We start from the raw sequence: 19490 nt of genomic DNA, 5'->3' as shown, positions 1-19490 counted from the left end.
TGACTTGATTTGACATAATTACACGTAAAAAAGAGAAGAAAAAATGGGTTGACAAACTAGACACCCAATATCACAAACAATGCGAATAGAGAGTCTAAAAAATAAAAACGGGTTGACAAAGAAGACTAACGCCCACAAAATATAGCAGTGCCACAAAAAATGGAGTTTCAATTTGCCCAAAGCGGATCTCATTTTCTTGATGAAAAAAATATAAAGTTTAAATATATTTTTAGTCCTTCACTCATGTATGAGAATTGAGAATAGCTTCTTGAATTGTTAGACCAAACTCATGAGTCTAGAGTAAAAATAGTATCATAACATATAGGCACTAGAGATCACTTCATTCTTTTCAAATCAGATCTTCTTTTATTGTAACGACTGTTTTGCATTGACATTCCCATCTAATTTACAACTATAATTCCATCTTACTCGGGCTAGAGAAGCGACATGTCTATGTACAAGTAGCTTCAACAGCTAAACTCTTGGTTACTCCATTGCATGGATTTCCAAATGTATCAATTGATACTCCAATACTACAACTGCTTGATCCAATGCAGGCCTTCTGCACAATGGATAGAGCCTTATTGCTGCTGCAGTGTCCGTGGTTGAAGTTTCCGCATGTTCCATGAGGAGTTCCAAAGCTTGCAAACTTAATAGAAGAGATCACCTGATTAGGATAAGGGCACTCCAGTGACATTACAGGACCAATCTTTCTTTCCGTATCCGAATACCACCTGTCTATAGGTGGAGGGTGAGACTCAGATACATGTGAACACACACTTTCTATCTGTTTTGTACCAAATGATATTTTTCTAGGGTCGCCTCCACTTTCCTCAAATAATACAAGAATGTTGCTGTCTGGTTGCAACCACGATCGCGGTACATGATATCTGCAGGATCAGTGACTCAATGAGTATCTAACAGGTCTGCTTTTTTCGAACAGTTACATATATATAATCAAAGCGCATTAGTTTTCAGGTGCGATCATACTGACGCTAATTAGGTGCAATTCATATAGAAAAAATGTCTAACACTTACAATGTCTGTGATGGCTTTCCACAGTTTTTGAGACATTTCGATGAATTATAGGATCCTCTATAATTGCATGAGTCAGTACAACCAGATTTTGAAGCGATGTATGTTGGCCAGTATCGCCCAATGCTCTGTCCGTTCACCCAAGCTTCGCCTTTTCCCATCCCCGTGAAGTCAATTGCAACAGGGTTACTTCCGGAAGGGGCGACAAATTTCGTCTAATATAACACATATCAACACTACTTAGCTGAAGAAAAACTTGAGAATTTGAACAAATACTCTATTCTTAATAATAAGATTACCTTGTACCAAGTTAATGGTTGATTTGTAGGTAAGTTGGATTGTGAATTCCACTGTCCAACACTTCCACTAGACAGACCTAAATCTTCACCCTGAAGTCCCACCTGAAAACAGAAAAATGAAACTAATTCATCAAAACTCAAAAGGAGAAACAAAAGCAGGCCTTAAGTTAAGCCTAGACTAACCTGATATGTCCACTGATGGGACGAGAGATCAACGGTACTGCCATTTTTTAAACCTTTCAATATTACCGGACCAGTGATCCCCGCACCCACTCTGTCATAAAATGCTCCATAGTTCTATAGTGTTTAGAATCCACATTAGCCGATGCGTAATAAAAAACAATGATTTTGTTGTCGTAGATCACTAATTATGTACTTCATTATAAGAAAATATGAACCTGTAATCCCACTGTTAAACTCAGGAGATCAATTGTGTTCTTTCCAGCTACAAGTGTAATAGGGATGTCCACCTTCACCTTGGCCTTTCCTTTGTTTCCTGTTCCACTACCTGAAAAAGTTCTCAGTAATAACATATCGATATATCGGTAATAATGTATCGATATATAATCTTTTCTTTTATTACCTGCAAGTTTTCCATTTATAAAAGCATGAAGGGCGTGACCAAGGGATTTAATGTGAAGAACAGGTTGAGCACCAGCATTATCTTCAACAACAATGCTTCAAAACAAATTGAAAAAGGTTAACACGTGGAGCGGAGAAGCTCAAGTCAAAATAAAGCTATGTCAACCTTGGAAACTCGTATACCTTAATGAGTACCACAAGTAGTCACTTCTATCAGCTGTCGTGTTTATTTGTTCAAGTAGTCCATATTTTGAGAATGCATCAGGCTTTGAAATACCGACCGGTTCGCTGATCCAACTCCATCTCGAACTTGAACTGTCCAAAGAATCAACCTCTTCTTTTAAAGATTCAGTTGCGAAGCTTGAAGTCATAGACACGGAATTAATCTGTATTATGAAAAATAACTTAAGTTTATCACACTTACTTTACGAACAAGAAATAGAAGAAAATATATCGACAATAGATTTATTAATCACATGAAGTTTAAAACCCGGTCTAATAAATTGAACTATATCTTTTGATTGGTAATTGGTGAGGCAAACCTTTGCAGTATTTAGAATAACACTTCTGCAATCTGGTAAGATGCTCACAGACCATCCAGGCAAATGATATGAATTGCCGTTAAATGTTACAGTTGAATCGGTCGTACCGATGTTGGCAAGGAAGGCGACGCATACATCTCCTGTCTTGTAAACTGCAGTCTGACATTGAACAGTAAATCTTAAGTGGTATAACAAAACCATTCATGTCACCTAGTAACTTGAAACTTAAACCAGCAAACTATGATCAAAGCTTTGAAGGGCCTCTTATTTATTACCTCTAGATTTGGACCAGGAGATGAAATTGTTGGATCAGTAGCTATCAGTGCTTCTTCACAAAGCTTTATGGCCTTATGCAAATCTTTAAGATGGCCCCATTTGGGCTGTCTAATAATTCCTACATCAGAAAGTAACACATTTTATATTTTTCTACATTTCTATACCATCAAAATAAGTATGATAGTTGAAAGATATCATACCATACTCATCAATGGGGGCATCATAATCATAACTAGTGGAAACGAACGGTCCGCCAGTTGTCCGGCCAAAGTTAGTCCCTCCATGGTACTGATTCAGAGCAAGCAATCAAGAGAAGTTGTGGTATCAGTAGGTTTACTATCTTGCATAGTAACTTTGAGCTTAAACTACATGCATTGTTTTTAATCCGGAATCGCAGAAAATAGCGTATTATTACGTAACAATAATGATTTTTTCAAATTCCGCTATGCTATGCTATAGCTCCTTTATTTGACAACACTAACTACATGTGAGGTTACATTACCATGTAGTAATTCTGAAAAGTTCCACCACGCTGAAAAAAGCGTGCCACAGCAAATGCAAGATCTTCCACAGGTCTATAAGGCACAGCCTCTCCAAATGCAAAAAACCTGTGGTTTGAAAGAATTTTTAGACCATATTTTGAGTATGCCATTCAAATAACTATAAATGATTTAAATAGAAAAGGTCCCTACTAACCATCCACTATAATTCTCAGTCCAAGTTTTCGGTTTCTCGTCAGAGTTTGGTGTGAATTGATCACAGTAAAATCCATTGCACGCGTTAATCTGCGAGCATTTAAGATAGAATATTACAAAACTTAACATTCAAGTAAGATCGATAACCGAGTAAGACAAAACCGTGTGACAAGCACGGAGCGACCTAATTTTTTCATGTTGTACTAAAAAAAGTATAATCCCATAAAACATAAACTGCATAAAACTCTGGATAGCTAAACGGAGAAAACATACAATTGGATCAGGCGCATTTACTTGCTGGCACATAACCCAGGGAACACCTGTATCAAGAGATGTAGCCATTGATGCTGCCCAATTGATGTAAGATTTACCAGCAGGACCATAGTGTATATCAACGTTTCCATACTCATTTTCAATCTGGCATAACAAATAACTAAGCAATAATTTCCCCGAAAAAACAAAAATTAGTATGATTTAAAGAGAATGAAACCTGAGATAAAATGATTGGTCCTCCTTGTGATGCATAGAGATTCTCTCGCTTCATCAAGTCCACAATCTTTGCAGTAAACCGCTTCATTTCTGCCTTGAATGGTTCATTATCAGTTCTGAATTTAATTCCCGGAATAAAATGCAACCAAAGAGGGAAACCGCTGTTTAGGAAGGGAAAGAAATTAACTCAAGCATTAGACATTATTATGAAACTGTCTTTAAAATGATACATTGAAAAGATCCAATTTTACCCGTAATTCCATTCCGCACACGCGTATGGACCGATCCGGAGATGAACATATAGACCTGCTGCAGCTACTGCCTTCACAAATCCAACCAAATCCCCCCTACCTTCAAAATTATACTGCCAAGCCAAAATATGTAATCCATCATTAATTTTGAAAACTCACAAAATACAATGTAAAAGACAGTGAATGGAAGACAGAAGAAAAACAATACGATGAAAAAGAACAGAACCTGGCCTCGAACGGGTTCGTGTAAGTTCCAGAAAACATAAGTCTCAATGACATCAATTCCTCCATCTTTGGATTTCTGAATAAGGTCCGGCCACATCTACAATCACAACAATACTACCATTGTTAAGTTCAAACATCAAACACAAATTGAATAAATAGTGCATATCTACAAGCACAGACACAAACACAGACACCAGACTCGTCACTAGCATACCGATACTAGTTTGGAAAAAAATTGAAGTGAGTAAATGTAACCATTTCAGACACAATGCATCTGTGCTACATAGGTGTATGTATATACACAAATATAAAGATAAAGAGACCTGTGGAGTGCTACGAGGATAATGAATAGAACCAGAAATGAGGACCCTTCGTTTACCATCAATAACCAATGCTCTATGATCATAGGTAACATTGGCACAAAAAGAAGCAGGGACATAAACACCAAGAAACCAAAGCAAAACCAACACAACCTGTGTCAATCTCATTATCTTTTTGTGGTTTAGTTTAGGAACAAACTATAAACCAACACAAGCTAATGAAGAATGATTTCACCTATGTTCTTGTATTCAAAGGCCCAAGTTCTAGTTTTTAAGACACACTTATCTTCAAGTAAATAATGCAATAAAAATGACCCTGGGTTTGGAATACAGTTCACAAGAAAAAAACAAAAATAAAAAAAAAAATTTCTAAAAATGGAGTTGCTTTCTTGGTACAAAAAAATATCTTGCACAAGAATGGCTGGCTAGTTGGAATTATTGTTCACTTTATGTTGTCTTTTCTATCACATGCTTGTAAGTGTAAGAGGTTGTTGTCTAACTGCTTTGTGAAAAAAGATAAGAATATTCATACAAAAATAGTTTATTATGTATAATGATAGTGTATTATTATGATTGAAACATATACTATAGTTACACAAATGCTTGTGAGTACATCTAAAAAATGCAAATGAAAAAAATGGTCAGTGTCATGGTCGACGGTCGTGTTGCTCAGATCTGGTGGTGTCTTCTTCCTATGATTCTTGCCTACCCTGCCACTGTTTTGTCTCATTTTAGTAGAGCTATGTAACGGTTTTTATTAACGGGGGGGCGCCGTAGTGAAATTGACTGTTTTAAACAAGTTATTTTATTCAGTCAATAATTTAACAGTTGATATCATATCACAGCTTATATACCGTGTAGGCATTCTCTACTATTATTCTGTTTTAAAATCAATGCTATAGGATTCTTTCCTCTTTGTTTCTTTATTACTAAAAATTCAGCTCAAATAAAAAATTCTTCATTTCTTATCACATTTGTCTCCTTGGTTAATATATTTAGTTGTTTTGAATTTTATTTTTATTTTAGTTTAATCATATAAAATTATTATTTTATAACTTGTTCATCAAAATTTCCCGCCTAAAATTTTTCATAATAACTAATAACATACCCGTACGTTCGCACGAGTTCTGATATGGGATGAAAACAAATGTATATTTTTCAATAGAAAAAAATATATATTAAAAATAATTAACATTTTGTGAAAAAAAAATATTTACAAAAAAATCAGGAACAAAATTGAAAGCACCAAAATTAAATTGTGTCTAATAAGCCTCTTGTAATTTCATGTTAATTCCTGTTAATAATTAATATTGTGATCAGTAACTTCACGTTCTCGTTAATATTCAATATTGTGATCAGTAACTTCATGTTTCCGTTAATATGCACTATTTTGATCAGCAACTTCATGTTCCCGTTAATATCCAATATTGTGATCAGTAACTTCATGTTCCCATTAGTATTCAATATTTTAATTAGTAACTTCAGATTCCCCTTAATATTCAATATTGTGATAAGTAACTTCATGTTCCCGTTAATATTCAATATTTTGATCAGTAATTTCATGTTCCCAATAATATTCAATATTTTAATAAGTAACTTCAGGTTCCCGTTAATAATCAATATTGTGATCAGTAATTTCATGTTCCCGTTAATATTCAATATTTTAATCAGTAACTTCATGTTCTCGTTAATATTCACTAATTTGATAAGTAATTTCATGTTTCAGTTAATATTCACTATTTTGATCAGTAATTTCATGTTCACGTTAATATTCAATATTTTAATCAGTAACTTCAGGTTCCTGTTCATATTCAATATTATGATAAATAACTTCATGTTCCCGTTAATATGCACTATTTTGATAAGTAACTTCATGTTCCCGTTAATATTCAATATTGTGATCAATAACTTAATGTTCCCGTTAATATTCACTATTTTGATTAATAACTTCATGTTCCCGTTAATATTCAATATTTTAATTAGTAACTCCAGGTTTCCGTTAATATTCAATATTGTGATCAGTAACTTCATGTTCCCGTTAATATTCAATATTTTAATCAGTAACTTCAGGTTCCTGTTAATATTCAATATTGTGATCGGTAACTTTATGTTCCCGTTAGTATTCTCTATTTTGATCAGTAATTTTATGTTTCCATTAATATTCAATATTTTAATCAGTACATTCAAGTTCCCGTTAATAATCAATATTGTGATCAATAACTTCAGATTCTCGTTAATATTCAATAATTTGATCAGTAATTTCATGTTCTCGTTAATATTCAATATTTTAATGAGTAACTCCAGGTCCCCGTTAATTTCAAACTATTTTGATCAATAACTTCATGTTCCCGTTAATATTCAATATTTTGATCAGTAACTTTAATATTTTGAATAGTTATTGTTGTTCATTAAGTAATTTAAAATATTAAGTAACCAAAAACAGTTGATTAATTTTCATATATGACATGTATGTTAATAAAATAAATTATAATTAAAGTAATTTATATATTAAGAATTTGGTCATACACATATAAAACGTTTTTAACTTGTATGAAATGGATCTTCCCATTTTTAAAACATACATATTTCTATTATTTCCTAAATTGAAATTTTATGAAAAATATATCAGCAGAATAAATTTAAAAATAATATATTAATTAAGATATTTTTTAATGTTAATAAATTAATTAAGAGGTAACACAACAATTTAGTTTTTTTTACTGAAAATAAAAATATATTAAGATATATAGGAGTATTTATTTGATAAGTTAGGATGATATTATTTAATAATTAAAATAATTAAAATCTATTAATCAATAATTAAAAACTCCTAAAAATAATACAATACTCTGATTTTATATGGCTTTATCATAATCATTTTACTCATATGGTGTGAGATGTTGTAAGAAAGAGAAAAAGAATGTTAGATGGTCAAGGCATCCACGTGGACAATTTAGGAGCAAATAGTGTATTTTGGTAAAATTCAGAGCATATAATTTTCTTATATGATAGATAACACATGAAACATAGGTATAAGTTGTGCCATTTTAATATTTCTATTTTTTTTAGAATTTGAACTTTTTACTTCATTTTAAAAATAATCTTACCAAAATTACATCATATAGATCCTTTAAGTTATTTTTTTTATAATAGGTTGGTCTGTTAAGTTTTTTTAAACAACTTGATTCTTTAAGTTAACAAACATGTTGAATTATGATCTTACTTTATATATTTTGAATGCTCCTTTATGTATTTATGATGTTATTTTATGCACTTTAGTGCAACTTTATGTATTTTCGATAATTAATTTAATCAAAGATTTTAAAAAAGAGTAACGAAGCACACAATTGTTAACTTGAAAGATTAAATTGTTAAAAAAAACTTAAAGGTCAATTCATTAAAAAAAAAACTTAAAGGACCCTTGATATAATTGTGCCAATAATCTTTAATTTTTTAGTTTTAATTTTTATGTGTTTTAACCTCCCACATCATTTTAAGGTTAATCATGATAAAATGAAAATGTTTAAATGAAAAAATTAGCGTGAGCAAAATTATCTCTAAAATATTTATATATTAAATATTAAATTTCTCTATCTAAGTTGTGTCATATGTCAATAAAATTTACTTCAAAATGGGTAGGAGACCAAAACCATTTGAAACAATTCAAATCTCCTCTTTCTTATGTTTTTTTTCAACTTCTGTTGGTATTTGAAAAAGAGTCTCTTATTTAAACACTTAATTGTGTAATACTAAAATATCTTTAAGAAAAATATGGTTGATCACATAGATGATAAATATGACGGGGCCAACAATTCTTACTCATTTAATTATTTTATGTTTGATAAGGAAGATTTGATTATTGGAGATATAATCTTCGTAGTCTCTTTATCTCTCATGATTTAGATTTATGGAAGTTAGTTAAAAATGAGTATGAACATCCTAAAAATGTCGAAGGAAAAATATTTGATCTCTTCTCTATTGATGTTGCTCTAGAGAAAAATGACAAGGAGTATGATAAGACAAGGAAAAATATTTGATCTCTTCTCTATTGATGTTGCTCTAGAGAAAAATGACAAGGAGTATGATAAGACAGCCAACACTAATTCAACAAAAAACACATATGATTCATTGTGTCTTAACCTTGATGGAAACAAGTAGGTCCCAAAGTAAATGTTTTGATATAAAAGTATTAGCTTTTTAAAATGAAAGAATTTGAAAAGGCAAGGATGAAAACATGCATTAACCCATGAGTACGAACTCTTCAGAATGAAATCTAAAGAAAACATTTATGATGTATAAAAGAGTTTCATTCACATTGTGAATGCATGAGAACTCTGGGAAAAAAATTTTAAAATGAGAACTTGGTTGCAAAAGGCTTTAGATGCTTAAAGAGTAGTTGGCAACCCAAAATCATTGTGATTTTTGAATCTAGGAATTTGTCATCCGAACTTGAGCCTTCCATCATTCAATGCACCTTTTACTAAATCCCTAATATGAACACAATGGGAAGTCTTATAACCTAGAAAATTATGAAATTTATAAAACCCTCTTTTCTTTCGTTGCTATAAAGGTTGCTTTTACTCCCTTGGTAAATAATAATTTGGCCATAAGCAACCAAATGGTCAAAGATTTCGTCACATTTAGTTACGTCAAGTGTGTATATTTTGTCAACAAATTCATCATTCTTGGGTTCGACTGGGTTTTTCTTGTTGAAAGGTTTCAATGACTTATAAACATTAAGAGGTCTGCCTTTAATTCTGCCAAATTTACATCATTTTCTTTAATCTCCTCGTACCTTATGTCATACTGCTGATCTCCTTCATCCATGTCTGCCAACTAAGCCATGTCTCTCAAGTATTGGGTGTCCAATTTCTTCCTAATCGAATAATCTATACCCCGAGCCGCTAGTTCAACCAACCCGTGTTCAGGTACTTGAGTAAAACATATTGATTTCATGATCCTGAACTTATTGAGGTAGTTGTCAACAGATTCACCCACCTTTCGCCTAACACTGGCTAACTCCTTAATTCTAATTTTCGACTGATCCATATATAATTGTTCATGGAAAACTCTTTCTAATTTCCCCCAGACATGGATCAAATGCATGGGATGGGTAGTGAACCATGTGAAAGTATTATTTGTTAAAGAGTTAGGGAAGAATCTTATTTTCAAATTCTTGTTGTTGGCCAGATCTCCAGCCTCTGAATGATACCGAGCAATGTGCTCGACAGTCGAATCTGTCGTGTCTCCTGCAAATTTGGTAAACTTTAGGATTTTCTAACCCCTGGGTAATTTATTTTGCAATACATACTCAATGAAAGGAGACACAAAATTTGGCCAATTGAGGCCTATGTTTAAACCATTTTGAGCTAATATTTGCTATACAACATTCATTATGTGATTATGCCCCACCAAATTATTCTGTCAAACATTTCCTAGTCAATATCTTGGTTTCGTTGCACCATGAAAACTTTTGGTGCTTCTTGGCCTATGGCACCTTCTACTGCCCTAGGCGCAAGTGTTTCGATTGCTCCCACTTGTTGTCGAAGCTGTGCACTTGGCAACTACTGTGCTGGTAATTGAGGAGCGCCAAAGAAATTAGTAATTTGACCCATCTGTTGTGCCAATTACTGGTAACTATGTGTGGTGTTTTAACTCAAAGGATTGAACACTGTGCCCATTTGTTACTCTCATCCATCTGTCGTCTAAACGATTGAAGAGTATGATTGGTCACAATTGACGTTCTCGAGGGAGGGTAACTAGATCCTCCAAATGGTTGCGTCGTTTGACCAAGATAAGTCACTGTTGTACTTGAGGATAAATAAGGATTTCTAAGGGATGTGACAACCATTGAGTTGTCTGTGAACATGGACGCGCTACATTGAAGGGTTGCATGACTGATGTTAGCATACCATAAGGATGTTTTCTAACGTTTAAGGGCAATGCAAAATTCAACAAAAAAAAGGGCCTTTGGTCAACAAACACCCTTTGGGGTACCATAGGTGTAGTAGGAACACTCTACACTCGTGGCAGCATAATTACCATCCCTTGTGGGGCTGTTAGATTATTTATCTGTCTGGTGTCAGAAGGATTCTCTCCTACTATATTTGACGTTCCTACTGCATCTTCTGATGATACATTCACTTGTCCTTCTGTGTGTTGATGGTCGTTTTTGTGAGGTGAGGTATTTTTCGTCGGTGGATGTGTCATTTCTAATAGTTTTTTTACCTCTTGTTAAGTGAATTCAACCAACAATGTTACACAAACGAAGAACTGAAAATATTTTATAACAAAGACACACTTTTTGTAAAGAATCTTCTTACAAATCTAATGCACAAATAGGTCCCATCGGGTGTGCCAATTTGTTTACCGTGAAATTTAGTAAACAAGCGCTAGTCTTTGAAAAAAGGTTACTTGCAGGGTCGAATAGTTAATCATAGGACATGTGTGCATAAATTCTTGTGACTTTGTTTGAATGTTTGATGTGAAGTAAAATCTATTTTGGTTTCTACCAAGTTTAAAATGTAAAGTTTGTAGAAAATAAAGGATTTTAACTTGGTCGAAATCTTGGTAAAAATTAAGGCGAAAAAGAAATAAAGTGCAGGAAAAAGGCAAGTTAAAGTAATGTAAGATTTCTTAAAATGCAAAAAAATGGTGTTCAGGATCATACAGTTCACTTAGGTTACTCGTTTCTCGCTTTACACTTGGATACTTTGAGTGTGTGAGTTTTCGTAATGATTTGACACCCAGAATCCTAACGCTAGAACTCCTATTTATACTAATACAAGATTAAATTTTTGCAACAAATTTCTCCTTAGAAATTGACACGTCTTCTTTGTATGCTTTTTAGCTCTGGATTTGTTTCCATATGCTCTTTCAGATAAGACCAAAAGACAATTATTTTGCCCTTCTTCGTGCAAACCGTTGATGTCGAAGATTCATGCTAACTTCTAATGTCGAAGTCATGATTGCATTATTGTCGTCGAAATCTTGAACGGATATTCTTGAGGAAAATGATAAGTCCCAACTTCCATATTATACTTAAAACTTTGATTTCTCGAGTTGAAGAGAATGTGTCAAAACGCTCTTCTAAACCTCTAGATTTTACTTAGCTTTTCTCTAAACTTATCTTTCAAATGCTGAGCTCAATGTCGTCGAAAATCTAGGCTAACAACATGCAGTTGGAAAATGAAAAACATCTATGGCTGGATATTACTTCATGCATATGATCAACTGTTCATAGCGACCACACCTTCTCAAGAAAAAAGCCAGTGTGTCTAAGCATTAACTGATGCACGTTGTAACACCCTATTTTTATTATATTTTATTTAATTAGGATTATTTGATAATTGGTATTGTTTTTGTGTCTTATTTAATTATTGTTTGAGTGATAATTATTTAACTTTGTGGTAATATGTTATTTAGCTAATTAATAAATGGTAGAATTATATTAGAATTAGCTATTGGACCTAGTTGAATTAGAAATGATAATAATGGATGGGGTAAGCCCAATGAGATAATGAGAGTTAGAAGAGGATTTTATGACTTAACCTAAATTAGGAAAAGATAGAAAGATAGAAAGAAGAAAAGAGAAAGAGGCAAGAAGAGAGGAGGTAGATTCTTGAAGAAGAAGGAATTGAACTAGAGGTAAGGGTTAGAATCCAAATTCTTGTAGAATCCATGATTGGATAATGTGTTGTTTCTGTAATCTCTTCATCTTTCAATTTTATAGTTTTAGAAATGATAGGGTTCATGATAAAACAATGAGATTTTGTGATTTGTTCATGTTCAATGTGTTGTATGTATGACCCATGGTTAGGAACATGTGAAGGAACCTTATATGTGTGCTAAATTGCTGTCAATTGATGTATAAATTGTATGAGGGTTAGTGGTTGTTGTATGAGGGAACGGGGAAGAAGAATGGTGATTTCTGAGTTTTTACGCAGTGTAGGTTGACCTAAACAGAAGCATGGGTCGACCTGAGCAACCCAAAAAGGCAGAAAATCTATTTTCCTTCAGCATGCGTCGACCTATGAATTATGTGTGTCGACCTGTAGAGTTCCTGGCGTCGACTCATGAGTCAACCTGAGCTAACTCGAGGGGGGTAGAAAGTATCCATGCGTTGACCTATGAATCCCTTGCGTCGACCTGAAGATTTCCATTTTTGGCCGATTTTGTAAAGACCATAACTTTTGATCCGTAACTCCTTTTTATGTGTCGTTTATGATAGAGTAGGTTTGGTTGGCAATTGTTTAATTTAATTATGATGTTAATTGAGAATAACATGTGTGTATGTTATGGATGAATCTTGTATGATCAATGTTCATGGATGCATTATGTGATGTTAATGTCATGAAATATGTGATTGATTGCTAAATGCTAATCGATGTTTGAGATTGGATTGAATGTCATGTTGTGTAATGTTGTGCAAAGTTGTAAAGATGTGATTGTGTAGTTTAAGAGATAGAGAGATCGTCTTAAATGCACGAGTCTTGTTTTGTTGCACACGTACACAAGCATGAGTCTTTGAAAGTGGCAATATTGGGTAATCTCGCGAAGGTTATTTACTTGTCCCAATTCTAACGTCGAATGAGATTTAAAAGCTTAACGACGTATGGAGCTTTTGAGGTGGTTATCTAGACTATAGAGGAAAGACAATCGGTATGACCAGAAAGGTTATTTACCTGCCACGTGATCGCGACTTTGCGTGTCTATAAATCTGATGACTGCAAGTGCACAGTCGTGTCGTGTAGTTTTAAAAGATATCGAATCCACAGGGACTATGAATCGATCTACCGTTATCTAAGGTTACTATGTAAAGCTAGAGCTACTAATATTTCGATTGTTCTTAAGGGAAAGTGATTGTGAGAAATGAATAATATAATAAAAGACAGATATCAGTATGTATTTCGTTTAACTTAAGGTGATCCGAAGGTCCATTGGCTTTTGCATAATTTAATTAAAAATCTTTACTAATTCAATTGATTAAAAATCCTCGTCTCAAACTTTCGCTCTGTTGATTTAGATTACTGTCCTAATCCTAATGTACGCTTTCGCCATCCCATTAGATTTTAGAAAAGCTTTTTGGAAACAACGTAATTAATAAAATGCCCGTTTTATGAAGTTGTTATCTATTTAAATCTCCTAATCTCAAACTTTCGCTCTGTTGACTCGGAACATGCTAATATCCCTAACGTACGCTTTCGCCATCCCGCTCGGGTGTAAAAACAATTTTTGAAAATAAATAAGTTCTAATTAGTTTTAATACGCTTTCGCCATCCTTAAAACTAATGTCCTATGTCTACTATCCAGTTAAAGATCTCAAACTTTCGCTCTATTGATTTTAACCTTTGACCGTCTTAACCCCTCAAACTTTCGCTCTATTGGTTTTAAGACTTACTAATTAAATTAGACATACAGACCAAAAACAAGTGATAGTTAATAAAACATAATTAAGCCAATTTATTTCGGATCCCTACGGTTAACTTACTTTACATACCGATATCTTAATAATTTAGCCAGACATATTAATATGGTTAAACATGCATAAATCGGTTCGGTTCATAATAATAGGCATAGTAAATGGCATACAATATATCATGCAAATAAATATAAATAAAGGCGGTAAATAAAAAACCTGAATTAAATAAATGGTAATTGGATCTTCGAGTACTGAACTTCCACCACAGGTTGGCTGGATCGTTCTTCGGAATTTAAACGGACAGAAAAAATAAACAAGGAAATAAAAGCGATAAATCTAACGTAAGGCTAGATCTATAAAAAGTTCACAACAGTTTCCAGTGTAGAAATCGTTGTGAGAAAATAAGTGTTTGAATGAAAGCAGAATAAAGAAATACGGTTCGCGGTACAATTTCGGCAGCACTTCGTTGGCAGGAAATCGGACCCTTTGAACTGAAGTGGCAGGCTCTATTTATAGGAGATGCTTTGCAGTGACGTTGCGTGAAAAGAGGAAATTCTTCAGACTAGGTTGGAGACGTGCGTCTCCGATTCTTCAGGAAGACTGGACGCAGGACTTGAGACGTGCGTCTCAAGTGGAGAATCTTTAGGGAGGCTTGGAGACGTGTGTCTCCTTTTGCTGAGGTGGCCTTTGGAACGTTGGAGACGTGCGTCTCCACTAGCTTGTGTGGTTTGGGCTGCCTTCCTTCGTGGGCTGGATTGCTTCATTGGGCCTTTAGGTCTTATTTGCACCTCCTTCTCACTTCAGCACCCTTTTCCATCTTTTAGGCATAGATATTGGACATTTAAGCTCCATTTTCTTTCCTTTTTGCAAATAGTCGTGATTAGAGTGTAAAACCTGAAACAAAGCAAATACTCGCGTAATATCATAATAAATTAACATAGTAAACGGAAAATGCTATAAATATCTATGGATTTTAAGCTAAATATACGATATAAAATCGTGTTATCAAATTCCCCCAGACTTGAACCTTTGCTTGTCCTCAAGCAAAATAATAAGATAAAAATAAATGAAACACACTTCCACCACGTCGTTCGGTTATACTCAGCTACATAGTGTTCTTATTTGAAAATAATGATAATGATCCTAGCAATAAACTTATAGTAGCAACACTAAACAACTCCCAGCTTGCATACCAATCCGAATCATGCCATTATAGCTTATCTTTGACTCGTTATCATGTTTTACCCTTTTCATTCGTGCGCAATCACATTAAGCCCATTATCTCGACACGCACATAGCAGAGTAGTCGGTTAGTGACTATGATCCTTCTCATGGAGTTCTGGCACAATATGTGGTATACTCCTTAGCACTCACTTGTAGATTGTGGGGAATCGGACAATAGTCCTTCCTACCAAGTTCAGTACTAGATGACTTCTGAACCAATCAACAATGAGTTTTTAAATTCTTGGTATTTGAGATTTGCGACCGTTAGGTTAAATGATCTTGTGAGGATCACCTTACTTAGTAGGCACATTTCTTATTATGGTTAAGCACATAATTATTATTATGAGGATCATACACTTATATTCATCGACTCTCTGCGTAGTTTGTATCTAAGACGGTGCCGACTGCTAGAATAAACTACTAAGGGTTACTTCAAAACTTAAAGTCGATAGTTTCGGTATAAAGGTTATTTAAATCGGTTACGCATACTCGGGGGTTTTAGAGTGTTGGGACAATAAGGATATTGACTATATTCAGTTTCAATGCGTTGAGTGTTTGAGTAGCTTCGTATTTCTCGAACGTGTGGGGTTTGCGTTTATCGTTTAGGAGCAAAAAAATTGTTATGGCTCAAGAAAATGGAAGAAATTGAAATAACTACGGAATTATAAAGATAAGACTTGAAATTCCATAAATATTCTTTATTGAATTAGAAAAAACATTACAAGGAAGGGAAATAAACTAAAAGGAAAGGAAATAAACTAAACGGAAATGAAACTAAAGCAAGTAATACGACTCCCCCAGACTTAGATGATGCAGTGTCCTCAATGCATGAGAACTACTCCTCAGTGTTGCGGTTGCGAGAACTGCTTGCGCCTCTTGTACGAACACGACGACGTCTATCAGTAGGAGAGCCATTCACACGAATGTCAAGATCATGCAAATAGGTAGCAATTTAAGTGTATTGACTTTCGTTCCTAATAGCATAGTCACGGTGCTCCTGTTGCATCTCTCGGATGAGCCTAATTGTTTCAGTTTGGTTTGTCTGCATAGCTTGAACGAGTTGATCTTGGCGTAGAATAGCAGTATACATGGCCTCAAGAGTGATAGGCGGAGGGTTGTTTGGAGGAGGTTGGTTGACATCAGCTTGCCCTTGGTTGAGTTCTTCTTCATTTGCATCCATAGGTTCATTAGGATGTTCTTGTTGGTTATCTTGAGGGTTGTCTTCAATAAGCCTCCAACGCTGAACATAACGGATGTTGATTCTTTCAGGGCATGGAAGGATGACATAAGGAATAAGAACTTTGTTGACGACCAAAGTGTATCGGCCATCATGGCGGGGTGAAACCAAGTGGGAGTCACGGCAGTAGGTGAGATCGAGTGATTGAGCAGGCTTCATGAGATGTGAGAGTGAGAGGAGCTTGTCACCAAGACCTAAAGCACAGGCCAAGGAAGTAATAATTCCGCCAAGCAAGAATGGGTTTGTAGAGGGGGCGTTGACTAAGCCTTGGATGTGTTGGAACATAAACGGTGCGGCATTGAAACGGATATTGTTGAGCGCACAGTAAAGGAAAAATAGTTCATTTTGGTTGACCTTGTGGTTGTTAGATCTCGCAAAAATAGTATGCCCCAAAACACGTTGAAAATAACGTATAGCGGGGTTTTGAATGTGAGAAGCATGTAGAGCTCTCCAACCGGTAGGAATTTCGCCAGTGAGATTGAACCAAAATTCAAAAGCGAGTTCCTCCCAAGATCGACCATTGAGTTCTTGAAAGATTGAGCGGTGAGCATTTGGTGCATGATTAAAATGCAAATATGAAGCTACGACATCTTGATCTAGAGTATATTCACGGTTGAACATCCGAAATTGGATGCTACCGGTTGAGAGTGGTTGATTAGAGGGAGTGTCGTAGTTGAAAGAACTCAAAAATTCTAAGACGAGCGACTCATAAGTAGGGACGGGTTCGGTACAAAGACGGTGTAGGCTAGATTTAGTGAGTAAACGGGTCACACCATCAATGAGACCCAGAGTTTCTAGATACTCGGTGTTCACAAATTTTGTGGGAACAACCGAACGTTCGTAGAAGGCGACATATTTTGTTCGTTGAGCATCATTGTCGTCATCTCGGAAGATAATATTTGAAAGGTCGGGAGGTGGTCTCTCGGGACGCTCACTACGGATGAATGAACGTGGAGGCATGGTGAGTATGAAAATGAAAAAAGGAAATGGAGTGTGGAAGAATAGAGGATGGTATGAGGGTTGTGAAGAAGAAGAGTGGTGGTGGTGTGGTTTTATAGTGAGGTTTGAAAATGGTGTGGTTAATGGAGAATTAAAATGGATTAATGGTGGTGTTTGAAGTTTGAATGGACTAGAGAAATGGGAAATGAATAGAGTTTAAGATGTGAATGATGGAGGATGAATGAGGTTTATGGTGTTTAAATGGAATAAATAAGGGGAAGAATGAGGAAGATTGAAAGATTAATTTTGAAATTCAAATTCAAAATTCAAAATGGGAGTTATTGGGGTGCTGCTGCGTGGTCAACAATGCAGACTACTGCCCTTGGGAGACGCGCGTCTCAGGCAGTCAGTCTGCTAGGGGACAGAGCATGGAGACGGGCGTCTCCTGTCCCTTGAATGATGCCTTCTGGTCCCACATAGATGGAGACGTGCGTCTCCTGCTGTAGGCAAGGGGTTTCACGTGCGCAAAGGACCAGACAATGCTGACAGATACCATTAAGTGTCCATCAGTTCAGAGCAGTGTCGAATTTTAATACTATTAACAGCAAAAAGTGATAAGTAGGCAAATATATAGCAGTCAATAGCAGTGTAATATAACACAGTAGCAGTAATCAAAAGAATGTAGAATGCAGAATGTAGAATGCAGTAGCATTTTAATATAACACAGTAGCATTTAAAATTAAACCGGTACTGAGTGTTGACATAAGCAGAATGTAGAATGCAGAAAAATGAAAATCTAAACTTATGAATAAAAATTGCTAAAACTAGAAATAAAATCTAATAATCTAAACGGTAACATCTAGCCACGTCTATTGGTGTGCTCATTAGACTGAATGTGTTTGAAAACTTCGTCGAACTGAGCATTTACGGTGTCGATAAAATCGAAGAACTGCATTTGCAAAGTGTGTAGCTCGTTGCGCACATGTTGGACATCTTGTTGTAGTGCAATGATGGCTTGCTCGTGTGTGTTCAGGTTAGGCGTTCTTTGATTCACCGATGCGGTGGATGTAGCGGGTTGTTGTGCCTCGAGCTCGACATCAGTCATATCAACAGTGTAGTCATTAGCAGAGTCTTCAGAAGGAGTCTCAGGCTCGTACTCGGGTATAGGTTCATCTTCAGAAAGAGGTTCATAAACCGGAATGGGTTCATCTTCAGGATTAGGTTCATAGTAACCAGGAGGAGTGTCAGGCTCAGATTCTGATACATGCATTTCCTCATCAAAATGTTCATAGGCTTGAGGGGTTTCAGGTGAGGGTTCTCTTTCAGGAATCTGATCATAGAAAAGCCAGTTGGCAGGGTTGTGCACACTCGTCCTAGGACTCGGTAAGGTGAACTGATCCAATACTTTGTTATCAATGAGTAAATCAAACTGATCAGGTCCAAGGTTACCGATGATACCTCGGTTAAAGCAGAAGTGAATGTCCATAGAATTGTGGGAGCCAAGAGGTGTCAATCTAAGCAAAGGTACTCTCATTCCTATAGCATTAGCAATCATAGTGACGAATCCGCCGATCCTAATAGGTGAAACTTCGTCTTGCGTGATGCGCTCGAAGTTTGTTAGCATGAATGCGATGGCATTGACCGGGCGATTCTGAGAGGTACAAAACATGACAAATAACTCTTCTCTAGAGACTTCAGTGACATTATCGGGTTTACCAAAAATGTAGTGGGCAAGGATCTTATGGAAGTATCTGAAGGCGGGGTTATGGATGTTCTCATATTGAAATTCATTCTCTTCAGGGTTATCGTTTCCAGTGATCTTGCCCCAATACCGTTCCAACTCCCAGTAAGCAAGATTGTCTTCAGTTACTTTGGTGTATGCATCTGATCCATGAGGTAGTTCTAGCATTTCAGCAAAATCTCGGATGCAGAAATTAAATTCCATACCAAAGAGT

General features: G+C 35.3%; 1 protein-coding gene across 1 annotated transcript; it reads right to left on the bottom strand.

Moving 5' to 3' along the window:
• On the bottom strand, positions 1–5416 carry LOC131630812 (beta-galactosidase 8-like). The gene is made up of 17 exons (XM_058901556.1): positions 4718–5416; positions 4396–4491; positions 4170–4282; positions 3920–4079; positions 3703–3846; positions 3431–3519; positions 3237–3342; positions 2935–3022; positions 2734–2852; positions 2459–2617; positions 2100–2302; positions 1918–2012; positions 1733–1842; positions 1518–1631; positions 1335–1436; positions 1039–1250; positions 1–890 (listed from the first exon to the last, which is right to left on the bottom strand). Exons 1-17 carry the CDS (start codon positions 4880–4882, stop codon positions 452–454), a joined length of 2514 nt encoding a protein of 837 aa, XP_058757539.1. The 5' UTR covers positions 4883–5416; the 3' UTR covers positions 1–451.
• Positions 5417–19490: the final 14074 nt, after the last annotated feature.

Source organism: Vicia villosa, unplaced genomic scaffold, assembly GCF_029867415.1.
Source record: "Vicia villosa cultivar HV-30 ecotype Madison, WI unplaced genomic scaffold, Vvil1.0 ctg.000742F_1_1, whole genome shotgun sequence".
NCBI lineage: Eukaryota > Viridiplantae > Streptophyta > Magnoliopsida > Fabales > Fabaceae > Vicia > Vicia villosa.
The sequence above is the reverse complement of the archived record's forward strand: the minus strand, read 5'-3'. Positions and strand labels throughout refer to the sequence as shown.